General features: G+C 35.0%; 1 protein-coding gene across 3 annotated transcripts in view; it reads left to right on the top strand.

Moving 5' to 3' along the window:
- The window catches only part of LOC130655465 (uncharacterized), a 37,114-nt gene extending 33,690 nt beyond the window's left edge, over positions 1-3,424 (top strand). For all 3 annotated transcript variants that reach the window (XM_057458221.1, XM_057458222.1, XM_057458223.1), the window contains 2 exons: positions 253-1,330; positions 2,337-3,424. In XM_057458221.1, the coding sequence (XP_057314204.1) occupies positions 253-1,330; positions 2,337-3,299 (2,041 nt within the window). In that variant the 3' untranslated portion in view covers positions 3,300-3,424. The remainder of the gene's footprint in view (positions 1-252; positions 1,331-2,336) is intronic.
- The last annotated feature ends 18,695 nt before the right edge of the window (positions 3,425-22,119 follow it).

Below are 22,119 nucleotides of genomic sequence, written 5' to 3'. Positions count from 1 at the left end.
TTCTGATGACATCACAGATATTTGACAACGTAACCAAATTTTATTGCTGCCATTTTTTACTTTTATGTAGAAAAAGTGTGCCATGTTTGATTCCATTTGGAAAAGGTTATCCAAAGTTATGTAGGAGGGAGGACGGTGGTGGAATCAGCTTCAGTCATAATATGTTTGACATACACCAGACCGAATACTGTCAAACTATCTTTTATTACTTTCGTTAATCTTTTAGAATTTTTTTTTTTTTTTTAATTTTAGTGCTCGTTCCAGACCTGTACCTAACCGAAAATCTGAATGTTTAACTCGTACTTATCCGTTAAGTATTGCACGCACGTCAGAGAATTTCCAGCAAGGAGAGTTATCCATGCAAAAGACTCCACTCCAAGCTGTTGAATTTATTTACTCTTTTTTGCTGTTATGGGCGAGGCTAGAATCAGTGAAACACATATGGGCTTGTCAACGCCTTAACACGTTAAATATCGACACAACAAAAATATACTCCAGCTTTTCGCACGTGTTTAAACACGAGGTAGTTTATGTTGTGTACAAACAAATGTTATCAGTCTCTGGTAACGACGTTAACCCAGATCATATTGTGGTCGATGATAATGAAGTTATTCAGATCCCGGATAATGTAAAAGAATATGAGATAAAAGTGCGTCAACTGTCGCGCTTGTTAGAGCTGTTGGAATGTAACATGGTGCAAGATTGTACTCGGGAGATGTCACGAAAGCATACCCTGGTTTTGGCTGAGAGAGTACGTGAAGATCCAACACTACCAACAGATTTGTGGAAGCAGGCTTCCATAAAAGAAAACTTCACCGTCCAAAAGTCTCACATAGTCGAAGATTTTGTCGATGATATCAACGCATGTAAAGATGGTGCTTCCGTTACGTTGGATCTCAAGCATTTTGATAAATGTTTAACGAGGTTAGCAACTGCTTGTATGCAACGAGAAAAAATACTATATGTCAGCTACGCGTCATTTTACGAAAATCTACTTCGTCTGCAAAACCAAACGTTGTATATAAAAGAACAAAAAATCAAGCAGTTAAAGAAGATAAATCAATGCAACGAGGAGTCGACGATAGTGAAGATAGATTGTGGTTTGGCTGATAAATGTTATTCGCTGCTTATCGAAGTTACGGCTCTTAGAGCCAAGATAGACGAGTTGACAAAAGTTGTTGAAGAAAAAGAAAAAATTTTGGCCGGTAGTCTGAAGGAACAATATAAAGAATTAGTCGAGAATTTATTTTACAATGCTTTTAACATGAAAGCCCGATTTGAGCAGTTCCAGACATCTTTGCATGTAGACTTTCACCAAACACTGACGCAGGTAAGTGTTAAACATCAACATCTTTATAATATGACGAATTTCTAATAAATACCCCCTTCAAATAAGGCGGTCTCCCTTGGATTCTTTCACGGGCTAACAGCTAGTCTATGTAATAATAAACGCATTTTGCCTGTTTAAAATGGTTCTGCGCAGCTATATTTTAAACGCCGCGGAATAATTGCATTATTTCATGCTAATGGTTCAACAAGGATGCACGAATAGAGGTGCGGAAATTATGTACAAGGGGCGATTCTCGTGGATTTTTACACGGGCTAACGACTAGTCGATGAATATCCATTCTGCTTAGCACTCATTACAAGAACAAAATGATGCTGTTGACATTTGTCTACCTCAAAACAGAATTTTTCACGCCATCTGTTTGGCGATTTGACCCTTAAGTATGCCGTATCTGTCTCAACCACGAATGTTTTCTCGCAAAGTTGCTTGTTTTTCCCATTTGGAAATGATTCTTGTCGTTAATTGATGCAATCACGCCATCACGGGTATAAGGTTTCAGAAAAAAATGTAATATACGTTCGTTACTAACAGTAAGCAAATTGCTTCAGGCTTCAAATTCATCCCATAAGCACTTTTCTTCACTTAACATTTTTCCAGTAAGACTGTGACAAAAGTCTTTTCAGAAGCAACATATAAGCGTTAAACAGAACTAGTGTATGTGTTAAGTGTCACAACTGACAAATACGATCTAAATGGTCTAGTTAGGGTTGACAAGTTCAGTTCTATGTCAGTAAAAAATTAGATGCAGCGCGACTAATATAGGGTTGCTTTTTTAGAGAAAAACTGAATAAGATTTTAAGTAAATAAGTTTCTATATTAATAATACCCATATTTTGTTTGTCTTTGCGCAAAATGGCAAAATAGCACTGTTTGTGAGCTAAAATGGCAGCTGCAAATAGCGACGGCCGATTTCCCACGGATTTTTCCGCTGGCTAACGACTAGTAACGAACGCCTTAGATAATCAATTTTCGTATATATTCACGTTAGGTAAGACGAGTTGCTGTTGAGAAGCTACGAAATGTCCGTGTAAAGTTTGGATTTGACAATGCAGTAGACATGCACAGTCATCGTTTAATAATGGCGGAAGCATTTAGGGAGTCAAATTGTGAAAACAAGAAGCTGTCAACGGTAATAAATAAATTAAAAGCTTTACATACTTGGAACAAAGTGAAAGATAAATCAAAATGCACCGAAGAGGTTTTAAAATATCAGAAAATTGCTGCAAAGGCAACGAAGCTGTCTCTAGAAAATAGTGTGATTCACGAGGAGAAGGAGATTCTGTTGCAAAAAGAGCAAGACGCCTTAAGGAGTATTTTAGTAACCCTCGAGCAAGAGTGTGAACGATTACGTAAGCATTTGCAGAACGAGCACAGAATGCAATCACAAAAATCACACGCGTACTTGCAAGAAGCGCAAAGTTTGAGTCATTTGGAACTCGCAAAATCATCCAATTTAGAAAAGTTAGCAAACGAATTAAAAGAGAAAGAAGTAGAGTTACAATTGCTACGAAACGCAAATGGAGCTGATAGAAGATTTTCTGCAAGATCAACATCCGAGTCGAAGAGGTTATTGAAGGAGACAATGCAACAGGTGAACCGTGAGCGACAAATGAAGCTGGATGCTTTTGAAAGAGCAGACGAATTGCAAAAGAAGGTCAATGATCTCGAACTAAAATTGGTAAATATTTTGTCTAAGGAAAAGGAGTCCTACCATGAGACGTGCTTTCCTCCAGTGCCAGGCGGACGTGTCTCCCCCCAAAAGATGAGACCATCAACTCAAGCGGCAAGTATCTTGAGTTGGAAAGTTTGCCCAATTTTAGCTGGGGAATCAAGACCAAAATCTTTTGACCCTTCAAAAAGAAGAGTAACGCCGCAAAGTCGTACAACGAATACAAAGAAAAATAAATCGGAATTTTCTCTGAACAAAATTCATATAAATGCTTTTCCTTGATACGTGGGAGTTTTTTTGCAATATCAACAGGTCTGTAACGTCTTGTAAAAACATTCTGGAAGGTTCTGAAACTTGTTTGTATTAATAGAAATTCCAGAAAAATTCTTCAATTTTTGGTGCCTTTATCGTTTGTCTTCTTGTTTTTTTTCGGTTTTTCCATTAGTTTTACAAAGTTATCCTCCTGGATTAGATAAACAGCTCACCTGATTAAAAAGGAATGACAATTACAATTTTATATCAGTCATTGTATGTAATGGTGTCTTTTAAATCAGAACAGTAGTAATCCAAACAAATATAAAAAACTAGAGAGGGTTTCGACTACATTCACACAAAAATATAACAAGTTTTTTAACCTGAATAGGTAGCAATGGGTTCTTATTAGACGTTTTTTTATAAGCATTCAGGTTTTAAATGAAGGTTTAAATAATTAAACACTATTAATAACATACAAACATAATTAAAGACTATATCGACACCATACCAATACGGTACAATTATTGAAAACTTGCTTTCAATATAACGGATGAAAATATTTTTTTATAAGCATACTATAATCGTATGAATTTCATCATCGTGTTTTAAAATGCATAGCTCATCTCTATTTATGTGCTGCTTAAAAAAAAGATATTATAAGAAAGTTAATTGTTAGTTGCATTAACATACTGTTCAAAAGCACGTTTTCAGAACTTTGGTCAGCTACATGTTTTTTTTTGTAAAAGCGATTGAAAATCTAAATTAAGGCTAATACTTTTTCAGGCTCAATATGTGCTTTGGTTATGCTTAATGGCAAAAAGATTTATTGGAATATGCTTATAAAAAACAATGATCAGGCTCAGAATATGCTTATTTGAAACAAAATGTTGCATTAGAATTTTAAACATCTGTAATTACAACTTAAATCTCACTACATACATACTGGTTAATTCAGGCATAAAAAAGAAAAACTGCTCACCAAACACAAAACATTAAAACTTCACAATGTCTTCCTAGGCTTCACATAATGCTTAGCATATGCTTGAGGAATGACCAAATTTAAGCCTACAGACGATTATAAATGTCATGCTTTTAAAAAAATACACGTACCTGACGAAGTTCTACAAACGTGCTTTTGACCAGAGTGTTAAATCAACTAACAATTATAACTTGCGCATTTCTATCACATCGTTGTTTTTAGTGTTTTTTTAGTGACTTCTGGTAAGACATCTCGGAGGTTGCACCAAAATAAATTGCAAAATCTTGGAAACTTTATAATTTACAATCCACTCGGAATACGGATATTTAATTTCGTCGTTTAAAACTATGTTTATTTACCACAGATTTATACAGATTCTTTTTTGCGCTGGTGTTATTTTCGGTAAAAAAAGTTATTTTTTCAAGAAAAAGTATGTACATCTTTTCCCATATTATTGGCCTTGTTTTTCTGTTCGGAATGCAAAATGCTATTGCGATAGTGATAGCTCATTTACGCTTAACGCGAATTTATTGTTAGGGCGGGGTTTTTAAATCACTAAAAGGAGTATAATTTTAACACGCTATTTTCAATTTGCTTCCCGCATGGTTTTTGCTTGCGTATAACAAACTTCCAGCCGATGGCAACATGTTTAAAATTTTAGGATTAATTGATTTTGAGGTTTTTGCGTATTTACCCTATTTGCTATGGGCTTTTTGAGCTCCATTGAAAGGGATAAGAGGATAAAAGATCTTGGTATTCATTCGTTTCATAGAAGGTGAGGATGGATTATATTTGTTAAACTTGATTTCTTTCTTCGGTTAATTGGAACATTTTCTTGCATAGCATATGGATCTGTTCGTATAGCTTTAAGTCCTGCGTTTTTGTCTTCCATTTTTAGATATATTTTTGTAACTTTTCCTAAACTATCGGTTTTTATACGATGAACAGTTCCAATCTGTCCGTTTATAAGTTTATCTGTACGTCAATGTTTGACGGCAACATGACTTTTGCGTTAGGTTTTAAAAGAAGGTTTTGAGCAAGTTCAACTGTTTCCATTTGAAGGCGGCTAAAAAGATTTTGCACCATTGACACAGGAATATTTTCTGGAATTTTGTCGATGTTAGGCCGTTTAACATTTTTTGTTGTGCTCAGAGGCAGGTTGGTTTTCGGCAAAGATATATGAATCGCAACTTGGGATAATTTTGATTCGTGTTTCTAAGTTTCCCACTCTGATATTGTACAGTAATTCAATCAAACATTGATCACCACGCTGCCTCAAAACTTCCGTCAGTTCAGCAATCTTATAATACTTTCAGCAATGTGAGAGATTTAACAGTACATCCTTGTATTCTGCGTAAACTGGCCTTGCTTGAATTGGTGGAATTGAGATTTCGTCTATAACAATAATGCTTAATTCTGAAAATTTGTTCCGCAGCATGCATCTTTTTATCACTCAACTTAGAAATGTTTTTAGTAAAATCCTATCAACTGGAATACCTAAGGCTGAATGATTGTATTTCCCTCTACATTGATGGCAGCAACCAACACCTGTTGGCTCTAGAATAAGAATTTTATCCTTTTCTAAGTTCCCTGCACGATAAGAAAGTGCTTTCTTTAGCATGTCAGAAATTGTTGTTATCAAATGTGACTTTCCACAACCTGCACTGCCTGTTAAAAAGATATGGATTGGCTCGATTTTATGGTATGCGTTACATGCTAAGCTTTTTATGTAATCTCTAACCCAATCATTTACAACATGAATTATTTGCTTTTGAGTTTTATTTAATGTTCGAATTTTTTTCATGGAGTTCATTATCGGAAATTCCAGTTTCACTAAAAGATGCAAAAGTCCCAGTCATTTGGACGTTTTCAGTCTCATTTTGTACTTCGTCATCGATTTGGTTATTTGTATTACTCATCTCATCAGAAACATCGTCATTTTCTTGTTCGGCGAAAGAATCAAGGTTATTCACATTTGTTGTGTGAAAATTTATCATTGCTTCTTCAACAAGTTCACCGAAAGGCTCGCAAATTCTTTTATTTCTATTTATAGTTTTTAATACACCTTCTTCCAATATTTTTTTCGTGAAGTTCCTAAGTTTTCACTTAACAATTCTGATTCTTCCCGAAACGGATAGAACATAAAAAGCAAATGATGCGCATATTCTTCTGGATTTTTCTTCTGAACTGGGAATAGGGTATCTCAAAACGCAAATGTTTTCGCAAAGACAACGCAAACACCAACCTTAAAAGTCAATTTTAAATAAGTGCCCAATCGGTCATCAAATTATGTAGCATAGACATACCCTATGGGAACTACTGTAATTTTGGGGAAGAAAATTTGGCAGAATTGTTGGATACCAAAATAAAATTTGGCTGAATTTACTTTGGTGTATAATGAAAATAATTTTTGGGGGAAATTTAATTTTGCAGGTGAAAGTTTTTTACATTAATAACCATCTTGGATATAACAGAAGGTTACTTATTGTCAATACTAAATCAAAAGCATGTTCATCGAAATCCTCTTGTAGATCACAAAAAATTAGGAGAAAGGTGAAAAAATTAATTTTGGCGTGCGATAAAAAAATTAATTTTCGTTGGAATTTAATTTGGCAGACATCTATAAAAATTAATTTTTGTGGGTGTTTACTTTGGCAGATCATTTTCTTTCCGCTAAAGTTCTTTCCCTTAAGGATTTGGACTTACTAGGAGTGAAATTTCACAACAACAAAAAAGAGAAATTGAAATATCCAAAAATTAACTTTTATAATTTCGTGATAAAACTAAACGAAACTTACAAACTTAAATTCTGAAATATATTGGCCGTTGATTTTTTTGCAACGTGCAAGAATCCCGTCAAATCGTAAACATTGAAAGTTATCTATATATGGATGCAATTTGCGCAGTTAAGAAAATGTAGCGCTAGCTCAATTTCCCCCACAAAAAGAGGAAATAGAACAGGAAATAAAACGGTAAAATTCAGAGTTTTAGACAAACTACAGATGCCTTTGAAACATTCTTTATTGCAAAAAGTATACTTTCACACTTTTTATTTTTGTGCAAAACGTTACACAAAATTTCTGTGCTAAATTTTATGAAATAACAAACTTTTTTGAACCAACGTGTGAAAATTAGTACACATGAAAAACAGTACAAAGAAGGTTTCTATATATAGTCACTTATTCTAGACAGAAAAGAATGATTGCTTACTTCACTGTACACTTAGGCAGGCCATAGTCATAAGAAAGAGAGACTATGGTCAGGCATATGTCAACTCACACACATTATGCTTGCTCCACACCCCGAAAGAATATAATTAACTAGTCGATGGCCCGTGGAAAAATCCACGGGTCCGCCTATCCTTTTTATACCACTTAAGCGCGTCTCGCGTTTGGCTTACCCCGGTGTCGAAACGCCGGCGCAAGCCAAAGTCAAGGTGTGACCTGACGTTGAACACTCTATGGAGCGCTTAATAAACTGTGCCACACGATCAAGTGGAGTGCTTTAGTACAGGTATACAGTATGTCGTAAAATTAAGTGAAGCGCATACACCATTATAGTCTTCAACTTTAATATTCCCTGCAACGATAGCTGAAACAAAAACACAGTTTACAAACAACAGTCGGTACCCCATTATAGCAAAAACAATCAGTCAATATTATTTTATTTTGCGGAATAAGTTTTTGTAAAAGTTAAAAAATTTATCGTGACACTGGGCTAAGCGCTTATTACAGTTAAACCGTGTTGCACAGGGGTATAGGAATAATATGCCTTTGGAAAAAACTTTCTCACAGACTCTGTTTAAAAAAACACAACAGAGCTGAGCGGTTAGTCCAGGTAAACATTGTTGCACATCCATACAGACGTGATTACCGAGAAAGTTTAAAAATGAATTGTCACATTGGGTTGACCCCTTAGTACAGGTAAACCACGTTGTACATGGCACATAGGCGTAACAGCCTTTACCAAAAACAAGTCTGTTGTTAACCCTGGGCTAATCGCTTCGTATAGTTAAACAGAGTTGAACAGGCGTATAGGCGTAATACCCCTTTCCAAAAAACTTCATTGCAACTTTAGTTTTAATGAAAACACAGGGAACAGCCTGTCATTACCAATTCAGCTAAAATAATCTGTCAGTCATTTTATTTGCACGAAAAGTTTTCATGAAAAAATAATAAAAGATGTAGCTACCTAGCTAACTGCATTTAGCATTACACTTTTTGTTTAAGAATATTGTTGTAGCCAAACTGCATTTTTATACTCTCACTTTTTAGCCAAAGATAGGAGCTAGCTAAATGGCTACAGTCTCAACACAAAAATAAATGGTGGGTAGGATAAAAAGATGTTAAGGGGGATTTTCACGAAGCGAATTGAACGGCAAATTGTATCTGAGCAGGCGCAGTTTTGTTTGTTATGATTTTGCATCGAAATATTCGCTTCGCTGAAAAGTAGAAACAGTTCCTACTTTTTCGCGGCTAAAGGTTTCGCTGCTAGTTTTAGACCAATCAGAACGCGGTTAACCAATGTAAACACTGAATATATTTTGTCGTGAAAATTAAAAAGCGAATTTGCCATCGAATTCGCCGTTCAATTCGCTTCGTGAAAATCCCCATTTATACCATACAGAATAGTAATAAGTAAGGTTCTAGCTAGCTAGCCTCCAAAATCTTCGTTCCTAGCCAAAAATCCTAAAACTGGTGCGTTTAAGATCTGTACGTGACTAAAAACGTGACAATATATTTATCTTAACATTTTAGAACATACAAAAAACAATATTACGAAAATAGAAAGCTTATAGGAGACAAAAAGGTGAAACAGACTTACAAACAGCACTGACCCACCATTCCTTTAAAAACAAAAATGGCCATCATGTTTCGGTCCTCATGTTTCTTCGTTGGCATGCCCAGGCCGAGAAAGTGGTGGATTGTTTTTTTAAACAATCAAGCGTTTTGATTGGTGTATTTTATGCGAGCGGTCAAAACAAAGTCAGTAAAACTATCAGTAAACTGTCCCATTTGTTTTCTGTAGCTTCTGAGCGAAAACGGCGAATCAGAACAAATTTAATGCACAAGAGGGTGCTGATAAGCTGCAAATCCTTGCATATACAAGGACAAGTTCAGGCATTTTTAGAATTAAATTCGTTATTTTCTTCCTAAGCTCTATCAAACTATTCCTACACTTCCCGAACTTGCCCAAATGTCCATAAAAAAGACAAATCTCAAAGTTAACCGTTGTACAAATTGTATAGGTTATGTGCAGGAACTTTTGTGGTATGGGGCTTGGATGTCGTACAGTTTTCACTCGTCACTAACAAAAGGCTTGTTGATAGGTGAAGTAACGTTGACATAAATTCTGTGGTTCCATAACATAATAAGTCAACATAGGCTTCCAAAATACAAAACTGGTGTTTACACAACAACCAAAAAGTACATATATGTTTTTTCATTTTTGAAATGGATGCTGGTTTTTATCTGCCAAAATACTGAATTGGTCAAAAACGCCTGCACTTTTTACAGCATATGCAGCTTAACAGCACCCTTATCACTTTATTCTCTCATTTCTGAAAGCTGAAAGCTCCTGTTGGCGTTGTCGAGGCACGCCTTTGTGGTAGTTTGGTCTACCATATTTGTTTTTGTTTTGTAAAAATAGGTATGTGTGTCCAGCGAGAGAGCAGATGTGAGATTTTAACGAGTAGACTGTATTTTTAATAACAGAGATAAAACAATAGCTACCATTATTATTATTATTATTAACAATTTCTTTTACATTGACGTGTAAAAAAAAATAAAAAATTCTAGCTTCTCGGGAAAAGTCGCTAATTAAAGTCAATGAAGAAGGCAATTAATTTAGTTAATTTGACTTCTTTGCTTTGCATACCATCATCCTGAAATAAAGGATGGTTAGACTATAGCTTTTATTTTTGAGATCCTATATATTGCAAGGAAGTGGTATGCCAGAAAATTCGGGAAAAAAAACCAACAAAAACAAACCGCAAAATGCTATAAATACTAAATAAAAGTCTGCCTGTCAAATAAAATCTAATCCATTAATATACGGTTTGCACAACCTACAAGGGCAACTTTCTGGATTCCATTTCTTAATTTTTGACTTAAACTCTTGTAATGTTTCAGATGTTTTTATATTTAATGGTATCATCTGCCACAATTTTGGCGCGAAATTTGAGATAGTTTCAGTGCCATAAGTAGACGTTTTTGCTGTGCGATAGCAAAGTTCTCTTTCATTTCTCAAATTATAAGTGCTACTACGGAACAGAAAAATATCACTTATTATATCAGGTTTGTTTTTAGCTTTATATATTTCTATAGCTAGTGTTTCAAGATTTTTTTCGTGTATCGTTTTTGATTTATCTCTATGTAACAGTTCCTTAAATGTTAATGTATGGTCACAATAGATTATTCGAAGTGCTCTTACATGCAGATTATTAATTCTGTTATTCAGTGTTCTATTGTGGAACATCCATATCAAAGGACAGTAACTAAATTGAGAGGTAACAAAAGCCTTCATAATGACTCTTCTTTTTTGAGTATCCATGTAAGGTGCAACACGCGCTAACGCATGTAGTTTTTGGCTGTTTTTTTGACATAAGTCCGTTACATGCAAATCAAATTTTAATTTCCGATCAATTTTTATCCCTAACAGTTTCTGTTGGTCACTGTTTTTAATGTACGTGTCTCCAACGACAGCTTTTGTATCAAGTGGTAAGCTAGAAAGAAGATGGCTCTTTACTTCATTGGCTTTCATACCGTTTTCAGCAAACCATATAAACATTCTTTTTGCTGTTTTTTCAAGGTCTCCTACAACTTGATTTTTATCAGACCCATACGTATATGGGGTGTTGTCATCTGCGTAGCTAGCTATATCAGTTTCAATCGTTATCAGAAATAAATCTATCAGAAAAACGTTGAAGAGTAGTGGGCCTAAAATAGACCCTTGTGGCACACCAAATAAGATGTCCAGTAACGTACTAAATGAGTTGTTTATTTTAACTCTTTGTTTCCGGCCAGTTAAATAGCTATGTATTAATCTCAAAGCATCCTTGTCAAACCCATAAGCGTGCAATTTAGCAATAAGTAAATGTGATTTATACAGTCAAAAGCTTTAGACAAGTCTGTCAATAACGCTGCGTAAGATCCTTTGTTATCTAGGCTTTTTTTACATTTTTCGATCATTGCTATAAGGCATTGCTGCGTACTAAAACCTCTCCGAAAACCAGACTGCTGCTTGTTAAAAATAGGTTGAAAAAAAGCTTCAATTTGTTCGTATAAGCATTTTTCGAATATCTTAGAGATATTAGGCAGTATACTGACCGGGCGGTAGTTACACTTGTCCGTACGGTCCTCCTTTTTGAAAACTGGAATGACGTTTGCGTTCTTAAGGCTTTTTGGAAAATTGGATTGGTCGATGTTATAATTTATGCTATTGCACAAAACATTTCCAAAAATGTCAGAATTTTCCTGTATTATTTTCGTTGGAATGTCAGACTGCTGTGTAGTTTTATTTTTATCCAAATCTTTAATTTTTTTTGTAACATCAGATAGGCTGACTCGTCTAAAAGAAAGCTTTTTACCAGACTCGCCATAAAACTGTTTGATTTTGACAACACTTGGATGATTAGCAAATTTCGATAAGGAGGTTTATCATTAAAAATATTATCATTTTGTGGATTTTCATTTAGCTTGATTCTAAGATTGGGAACAAGGTTGCAAAAATAATCATTAAAAATCGATGCTATTTCAAGGTCATCAGTGATAGTTTTTCCATTTTCAACTAATGATATCAGCTCTTTGTTTTTGACTTTCTCTATCAAGCTCAACTCTACTTGATAGTAACTATCAATGTTTTAGTGAAGTAATACAAACATTTGATGCTACTGATAGGAAGTAGGTGTATTTATTTCCTCACTTCTGATTGAAAACGTACTTTGTGTTTGTTTTTTGGCTTGGGGCCTAGCTACGCATTTTTGGGAAGCGACTACCACGAGGCCATTTGTTTTTGGTCACACGAACGTCATTCGTTTTCTCCTCCGCGCTTTTGCTTTCCCCTGCGGTCACTGCTTCTCGTTTGAATTGCTGTTGCCGTTCTAGTTTGGACTTCTGCGCAAGATAATTTTTGGCTGTGATTAATCGAGGGGTATTCCTCGCTGACAGGATTACTACTGACAAGCCTGAATTTAGGACCTAGGACGTGGTTATAATGATTTCTTCCATAGATGAGCTCCAAGATGAGGTAGAGCGTCTGTTAAGGAAATGTTCTCCTGAGATAGTGAAAGTGATCGCCACGGAATGGAAAGTAGACCCAGTAGATGGAAGGGATAAACGTGCCCTTCTTAGAGATATGCAACAAATTTTGGATGACACTACTGATGCAGATCAAAAGGCTAATCTTTTCCAGGGATTGCTACCATTGCTTCCTGCTGACTTACAGCCAAGGTTGAAGAAGCTCCTCAAACTAGACACTGCTGTAGTGGCAGGGGATGTTACTCCTGATTCAAAAGAACTTGACAACAAGGAAGATGGTAGTCCTGAAAAGACAAGGGGAGAGGAGGGATCTACGGCAGCCCTGGTCAAGTTGCTAGGACTACAATCAGCAGGAACAAGCACCTTCAGGAAAGAATGTCGTATCTCTGGAATAACAGATGACAATAAGAAAATCAATTATATTAGCCTATGTAAGGAAGTAGGAGAAGAAAAGAAGAAAGGCTTCAAATCCTTTGAAATAGTTAGTGCTATCCGAAAAGCAATACCAGCTGGAGAATTGCGAACATACCTAGACTCTTTCCCAGTTATATCACTAGAAGAAACACTGACGCCTATCAGAAGTGCGTACAAAGAAAAATCGGCCACAGAGTTGTTTCGAGAGTTAGACAAGTTGTTTCAAAGAGAAAATGAAGATGGACCAGCGTTCTTGTTCCGAGCGCTTAGTCTACGTCAAAGAATTTTGAAAGCATCAGAAGTGGAAGGAGAAGTACAGTACCACCGATCACAAGTTGTTGCTGTATTTATGCACTCCCTGAGAACTGGGTTGCTACACGTACCCGTGAGGATGCATATGGCACCATTCCTAGATGAAAGTAAAGATCCACCGAACCCACTGCTGATGTCTTAAATGAAAAAAAAGCTTAGGATGAATTCAATGAAGGGTGAGTAAACGAAATTATTCTCGGGATTTCAAAGTGACAGCTAAAGTCAATGATGTATCGGTCACCTCAGAGAAGCACATAAAACAGCTAGTTGAACAAATGAATGTCATGACGGTGGAAATGCAGAAAATGAAAGATGACATCACAAAAATCCGAACGGATAAACCTCAGGAGAGACAAGTCGTTGGTCGTTGTGTGCTATTAGATTTTCAGATAAAGAATAGTTCTGTTCTGCAAGTGCCATTCCTTTTAACAAATGAAGATATTGTTCAACCAATTGTGGGATATAACGTGATTGCGGCAGTATTGAATCAGGACAACCAAGCAGTAGATTTTACTTTGCCAAGCGAAACATCTCCAGACCTGAAAGAAACACAACTTGACGCACTGAGTTCATACATTCTAACTAAGGAGGAGGATCCTCCGATCAGTACTGTGAAATGGATGAAGACTGGTGCACTGATCAAACCGGGCGAAACCATGACCATGTCGTGCAAACTGGAAGCAGTGGTCATGGAAAAGACAACTCCGGTAATGTTTGTACCAATAACTAATCATCCCTTCGAAGGTGTTTTGCTGTTGAAAGAGCAGATCTTATCACTCAAGAAAGGAAGAAGGGTCAGAACCTCGATCACTATCACTAACGTATCAAACACTGATGTAAAAATTGCTGGAAGAATGTTACTTGGAACCTTACAATCAGTTACATCAATGACTCCAGCACCAGTAAAGTTCAAAGAGTTCACAAAAGAAGAGCAGGATTTAGATACAAAAGATAGCCATATTAGGAATTTAGAGAGTGATCCAGCTTTAACCACCAGGGTCGAATCAGTTGAAATCGATGCCAGTATTCAGGAAGACGACCGAAAATATCATCAACAGTTAAAAAGAATTGATCTGGAGTCCTTGTCAGACAGCCAACGCAAAATAGCGGAGAATATGCTGTGGGAACAAAGACATGCATTTGCAGATTCTCGAGTGACCGTGGCGAAATCCTCCGGCTTACATTGCTTATAAGAGAAAGATGTCGTCGCAAGTTAAGTTCAACACAGAGACCATCGAAACCCTGTCCGGCAATCAAAATTAACCTATGTTCAAACGGGCGTTTTTGAGTATTGCCGACATAGCGCGCAATTTTAAGTATTTGGCCGAGGAAACTATAACAAGGCAGGAAATTGTGGGGTGAAGGGTCAGGGTGCCATCCTACCTCTTGGAAGAGGGAGAAATCTGCATGGTGTATTTGTCACGTTGGACGGCGCGTTGGAACTTGTGCGTAAGTCAAAAAAATCCAAGTCTGTGGGGCTAATCAAATGGCTAGCCCGGGCAGGTGTGAAAAAAACTACAAGAAGAACTTGAGAAGCAGCGCCAAGCCCTCGAGGACAAAGATGTTGTCGTCGCTATTGTAATAAAATATTAGGTACCCCCAAAATAAAAGGTACCCCCGTAGGTTTTCGCTGATGGTTTTTAGAACTTCAGCTCTTTAGAGGATATATATATATATATATATATATATATATATATATATATATATATATATATATATATATATATATATATATATATATATATATATATATATATATATATATATATATATATATATATATATATATATATATATATATATATATATATATATATATATATATATATATATATATATATATATATATATATATATATATATATATATATATATATATATATATATATATATATATATATATATATATATATATATATATATATATATATATATATATATATATATATATATATATATATATATATATATATATATATATATATATATATATATATATATATATATATATATATATATATATATATATATATATATATATATATATATATATATATATATATATATATATATATATATATATATATATAACATCTCCAAGAAACAGAATTCTTCAGGTTAGCAGCATATTCATGGTGCTCCAAGTTTGAATAACTGGGATTTTTTAAACAATTTTATTTTAATTTTCATATTTAGAGGCATGTAATTTCAGAAGAAGCTAACAAAGTAGTGATTGCTGTTTTAAATTGCATTCTTGGTAACATAGTAGAAATACCTTATTATAAAAATAAAAAATTGCCAAACACAACAAGAAAAAGGAAATTCCACCTGATTTCGAAGAGAACCAACAGGAAGAATGCAGAAGAAAGTGATGGTGATGAAGCAGATGGTTGATATTATGGAGAGTAGAAAACTTCAAAATGTAGCTTCCTCCAGTGAATCGTTGTATCAGTATTTTTGTGGACAGTTGTTCAAGTATGACACCTTCAAATGGAGAGTTAAATCAGCTACAAAGAATGTTGTTGTCATGAATGATTACGATTGTAACACTGGTGAATTTATGGTTTTTATATATTTTTTGACTTTTTAATTATTTTTAGATTATTGGTTCTACAGCTGTTCAACAACCTTTGTTTTGTAACTTTATACTGTTTATATTTTGTAGCATCTTGAATATGTCCATGTATTTTTAACTACCACAAGTACTGGTCCAACCTATTATTGCAATTGCAAAATATTTTCTGTATCTCAAACCTGTGCTGAAGCTCCAGAAAGATTTAATGTTAGGTGGCTGGGTGTTTCTTGTTTGCATGTGCGATTGCTTGCCAGTGTTGTTTCACTTCTCTCATCTTCTGATCATATTCCAGAGCCTGTGAGGGCTGATGTCAGCCTTGTGAATATGTCAATTATTAATGTTGGCTTAAAGTGCTCAGAAACAGTTGTTGAGGAACTTCCTGCTAAATTAAATGTTCGCAAATTCTCGATCACCCATGAAGATTCTGCTGCAATTGTATCTCTTTTCAAAGTGTCTGGAACAAATAGAAAAGTTGTTCAATGCAAAAATTCGTTATGTGTTATTGACAAAGGGTCAAAAAGGTCAATCAAAAACATAACCACTGCTTTTGACTTATGTCATCATTTGGTGTCATTTCGAGACTTCTATTTGACCAATAATGAATCTGATGACGTTGATGATATTAGTCATGAAGATAGTAATAATGCTAATTTTCTTTCTGATAATAAGGTGTGTACTTTCTATTATCTATTTTTTTTTACTTTTAAACTATATATTCCCAATCTATTTAAGTGTATTATCAGTGGACTTATTTTTTTTATTGGTTAACGGCATAAAACCACGCTACAGTTATTATTAACCACCATACAGAACCTGACAATAAAGCTAGACTACACGACTGTTACGTAAGTTACACATTGTATTTCCAAAGAGAAGGTCGCTGGTTCAAATCCAGCTCTTCTGAAATGAAGATAGCTCGGTGGTTAGAGCGTCGCTAACCATTTGTAAGACAATAAGGTGAAGCTTGACTTTTAAATATGATTATTTAATATCATATAATGTCTTATAATCATAACTCTGTATTATAGTGAAAAGATGTATTCAATGAGGAAACTGGTTTGTGGCAATTTAAACTTAAATGTCCCAGCAAGTGTGTCGTAGATGGCGATCCTTTTTCTACAAGATTGCAAGATAATCTAAAATTAAGAGAAAATTGGAGTGAGGAAAACGAAGACATCGATTTTGTACCTGATATGAATGGAACATGCCCATGTGAGGTTAGTATAAGGCAAAGTATACTGTCTTTAGTAAATAGAATGTTTTTTGTGCATGCATTATGTGTAGGGAATAATCCTTATAACAAAATGTAGAACTTATTGCTAAGACTTTCTTTATAAATATAATTAACATTGTCACTTTAGGCTGGTTGGTTTTCAGATGAATTCTCACAAGAAATTATTGGGAAGTCAACGGAGTCTAAATTGTATTTGAACAGGAAAGTGGTGAAGTGCAACTTTTTCATGCGTTTGTGCTTGCAGAATTGTTGTGACCCTAAATGGGATGGATGGAATGAATCCATATTCAGGCTGTCATCAGCTACTTGTGCGGGTATGAAATAGGCTGGGATTTCGTTGATGCAGTAAAAACAAGTGGTCAATCGTTTAGCGGTTTCGTGACGGTTAAGAATAACAGTTACAGGAGAAGGAATCACGGTGCCCAAAAGTTTATGTCAGTCCCAGTTTTTATTGATTGCTTCTGCGCATGGATTTCAGCTATGCAAATTGAATTTCGTCAGCAATGTAGGTTGTGTGGAGGCGAAAGTAAAATATTAGCCTGTGACGGTACAAAGTTAGAAGTGGGTTTTAAAAATGCTTTTGTTGATCCCATAGAAAATGCTGAGGGTGGGGAAATTTTCGTTTTTGTCAAGACGTGTTAGATTTTGTTCAAAAGATTACTGATGAGGAATTAACAACTGCCGACCTACGATTATTTTTGCACGAACTGAGGTTTTATGACAACAAAATTTACTAAAGTACAAAAGAGGTTATTGCGCAAAAAATCAAAGCATTACTGCATTCTTGGAGGTAAGCAGTTATTATACTTGAACTAATTTAGTTTAGTTTGAACAAAATTTTATAAGAAAAAGCAAATCCTTAATCCTTAAGTCCTGTCAGTTTAATTAATAACGTTAATTATTTTGCTCTCTAGGAGCTCATCTGGTTATTAACTCAATTTCCTTTTTTCCTTAAAATTTAGGAAATGATTTTTTGCACTTTATCTGTGGCGTATATCGGGTGTTATGTAGAATAACTTTTTTTAATTAATTAAGTCATTGAATTTTATGCAAACATAATGGTATTTCATAAAAAGTGACATTATAAGAAAAAAATTATTACTCTTATTTTGTTTCTTAGGAGCTGTTCATATAAGGCGAGCTGGCCCGGTTAGGCGGGCGATATTTTGTTACGTTCATATGAGGCGAGCTGTCCCGGTTAGGCGGGCTGAAAATAGTCAGGAGAGTTTGTTCATATATTTTATATGGCGTTCTAAAGGAAATTTAAATTACAAGGAATTCTTCAAAATAATGTGTTTTATGAGAAAGCTACAAAAATGTTTATTTTGTCAAAACAACGATAAATACACAGCAATAAAATTTGATGTTTTTAAATGTAATGTAATGTAATGTTTTTCTTCTGGAGCGTTTTTATATATTTAATGTCCAACGCATATGTAATATTATTTTCACCAATAGTTATATAATTTGACAAAAAAGTTAAATCTTCATATTTTTGGCATTCCTGTACAGAAAAGAAATGATTTCTACAAATAAAATAACCTTGATCATGCTCAAAAATAAAGGAGTCAGTATGGAAAATTTTCATCCCGCCTAGCCGAGATCTCGGTAAGAATAAGCGAGATCTCGGCTAGGCGGGCCGGCTCGGTTGTCATATGAACACATTTTTATTTTTGTATGTGTTTCTTGATAGTAGCGAGATCTGGCCCAGCTGAGCCAGCCCGCTTCCATATGAACAGCCCCTTAAACTGAAAATTTAGCCTGTTATCTGTCCAAAGTTGAAAAAACAAAACCAAGGCCATACCCAACCGTAGATTCGTTATTTTCAATCGAAGGGAATTCCACCTCGAAAATCTTCTTAAGATCTACTATTATTCTCATAATTTTGTGTTAACTTCTTATTAGCAGAGGCATAATTAATACGTCTTTAACGAAGATGGATAACACAATGTTTTTCCTGGATTTGGCATTTCGCGAAAGGTTTTTCAAGCACAAAAAAAAAAATCCCCCAAACGCAAAAGTTTTTGTCAAAAAATTCGCTTTTTTGATCATTATCTCATAAAGAAATATGCATGTGAGTTCGTTGTTAAGAACATCATTTTTTTTCGTCGTCCTTATTGTATAATGTTGAAAATTTTATGTTTAGTAATTGTTCCTCTTGTATCAGCGTCCATCTGTGTTATTCTGGCTTTTTAAAAAATGTTAAGAAAGCCCTTAAAGGGACTAAAAAGCGGCTGTTGGTTTTCGACTTTGGTGACGTACACGAAAGAGCTAATGGCGGTGAAAAAAATTAGGCGTACGATCTACAACGATCTACAACGACCTTCAACGATCTACAACGATCTACAACGACATAAAAACCATCTACAACGATCACAACATAAAATAAAGGTCCTAGCTTGTCGACATGTTTTTTTTTGCAGTTTGTTTGGCTCACGTAGGTCCGAAATAGGCTTCAACTCTGTGTATCACCTCATATTCGTAATTTTGTTTGTTGAGCTATATAATATATAGGTTTACATTTTTACTTTGCCGATTTTTGCAATTTTTTTCCTTCTAAAAATAACAAATACTATATATTCGAACTATGTAGGTTCCGTTAATGTTTCATTGAATATAGGTATTACATATAAGTACTACATAATAATACGTAGAAGGTCATTTAATTCAAAACATGGCTGCTTGCAAAGACACTATTCTGACCCAACTTAGAACACTAAAGATGGGACGGACCATCTTTTGACACGGTGGCCCATCTCTTGACCAACTTGCGACATGGCGTTAGAAAGTGTTTGCACACATCAAGACCTTGTATTTAATGTAAACTAACTCCAATAAAGTGAAAAACTGAACTGCTGCAACTTTTTCTGGCATATTGTTGTATATAGCTAGCTGAGATTAAAACTATTTATGTTTAGCTATTTTTCAAGATAATCTTCGATGAAATTATTGCAACTTGACCTATTACGTAATTTGAGAGGTAAAATCACTTTGGTTGGGACGGCCACAATTTAAATATTTTGTTTTATATTAAAGAAAAAAAGACTTGATTAAAAGAAATGTGTTAGTATATATTTTATGTGATGAGTCTCACCAGTTTCGAGCAACACACCCTTTCAATTATTTTTAGGAGTGTTCCACAAAGGCAGTTCTGGAGTCTTTAAAGCTTATAGCCTTTAAAAGGATGGAAATTGTTTGTCAATAGTTAGGCCTGTCCCATCTTATAACACATTTTCTAAAATTGCAAGAGTTCTTTGTGTACATACATTTGTCCCATCCGATGACACGGTTTTTAAAAGCGGGAGATTCCTTCGTCAATAGTTGGACCTGTATCAATTTAGGACGAATTTGCATACATTTGTCCAAAGTTAGGCCAGGCCCGTCAATAGATGGGCCATCCCAACTGGGAACGCACCGACCCGTCCTGTGACGGGCCGTCCTGTCTAAAGACGGGCCAGTCCTGCGTCCAAAGTTGGGCCGCTGTCTCCAACAAATGTATATAATGTGTTGGTTCTAGGTCGTTGTAGATGGTTTTAGGTCGTTGTAGATGGTTTTTAGGTCGTTGTAGATCGTTGTAGGTCGTTGTAGGCGGTTCCTCTGTTTAGTAAGTACGAAAAATTATGTTCCTTCAGGATAAAACAACATCTAAAATCCTCTTAAATATAATATTAGGTATCCAAATATAACTGAAAATGACAGAAAAGTTCCCTACGTATATTGGCTATCAATAATTTATTCGATATAAACCCTTATCTTGCTTTTAACTCAAGTTTTCTAATAAAATATACTTCAAATTTTTTCGGGCAGCTAGCTAGCTATATCCTTCAAAATTTTACATAGAAACATACAAGTGTTTTGCACATAAAGCCAGTCGAAGCAACAACAATGACTTTACCATCTTTTGGGAGGCATTAACTACCTTCTTAAAGCTAAAAACAAAGAAATGTTTTAACAAAGAAAAAACATCCATTTGATTTATAGTCATAAAGAATGTATATTTTTGGATTGTAGGATGGAAGTTGCATTAAATAATTTAGAATGGAAGTGCCAAGGGTGGAAAGTAATCTAAAAACAATGAGTTAAAGAAAAACTTACAACGCTTTCCCGACGTGTCTCCTTTTTTTCAAATAAAAAACATCTTGCAGGTGCATCAAATATAAAGTTGCTTCAAGTTTGTCTTTTTACGGGGTTAATACGACGGTGGAAAAAAATAGCGTTAGCCTTTTGCCACCAGCTAATATCCAATCAACCATCAGTCCAGGTCTATTTGGGACTATTCAAGCCGATAAACGGGTTAACGGGCTATTTTTCCGGAGAATTGACCACGTGAAAAACGGAAGCCGTACTTTTTTGAACTCACGACTCGAAGATTACCTATAGTCCTTTTGATTTACTGATGTTTTATATATTTTACAGATCGTAACTTATTTTACCGCCAAAAATTATACTGATAAAAAAATTTAATTCATCATGAAAAATGAATTATTCATAAACAGGTTGTCTAGACGTTTATGTGCTTCTAAATTGTGTATAATTTCGTCCACATTACCTATTTGAGTGCTCCGTCTATTACAAGCCATTCTTCGGAATGAGTGGGAATTGAACTGATTGAATCGTCTCGTAGCCCCTTAAGTTGTTCCATTGAGAATTTTTCTGTAACAAGAGATGTAAAAAAACTTACTGGAACAGTCTGTGTGCGTTTTGAAATTGTACCACAGACTAACGAAACTGTGACTCACTGCGCAAATCAAAATGATGACGTATTCCCGTGGATAATGAATAGGATCCTATTTATTTCCTTAAGTTCATGAAACACAGCAGGTATCACTTTTCGGAACATTTGTGTGTCTTTTACAGAGCATAAACAATAAAAATTTCATTCCATTAATGTGTGTGTATTTTACTTGAATGACAAGGTAGTGCGCATTGGCCAGATCCACTTTTTTGATAAAATTCGAGAGATAAAATCTCGAAGTGGAAATCACTTTTTTTTGCACTAAAACAGGTAGACTTGTAAGGTGTGTTGGAGTTTGTGGGCAAAGATGCTACGATGAAGTTGTACTATCTGCGGAGGA

This window comes from Hydractinia symbiolongicarpus, chromosome 8 (genome assembly GCF_029227915.1).
Source record: "Hydractinia symbiolongicarpus strain clone_291-10 chromosome 8, HSymV2.1, whole genome shotgun sequence".
Taxonomy (NCBI): domain Eukaryota; kingdom Metazoa; phylum Cnidaria; class Hydrozoa; order Anthoathecata; family Hydractiniidae; genus Hydractinia; species Hydractinia symbiolongicarpus.
This window is presented reverse-complemented; position numbering and strand designations above follow the sequence as displayed.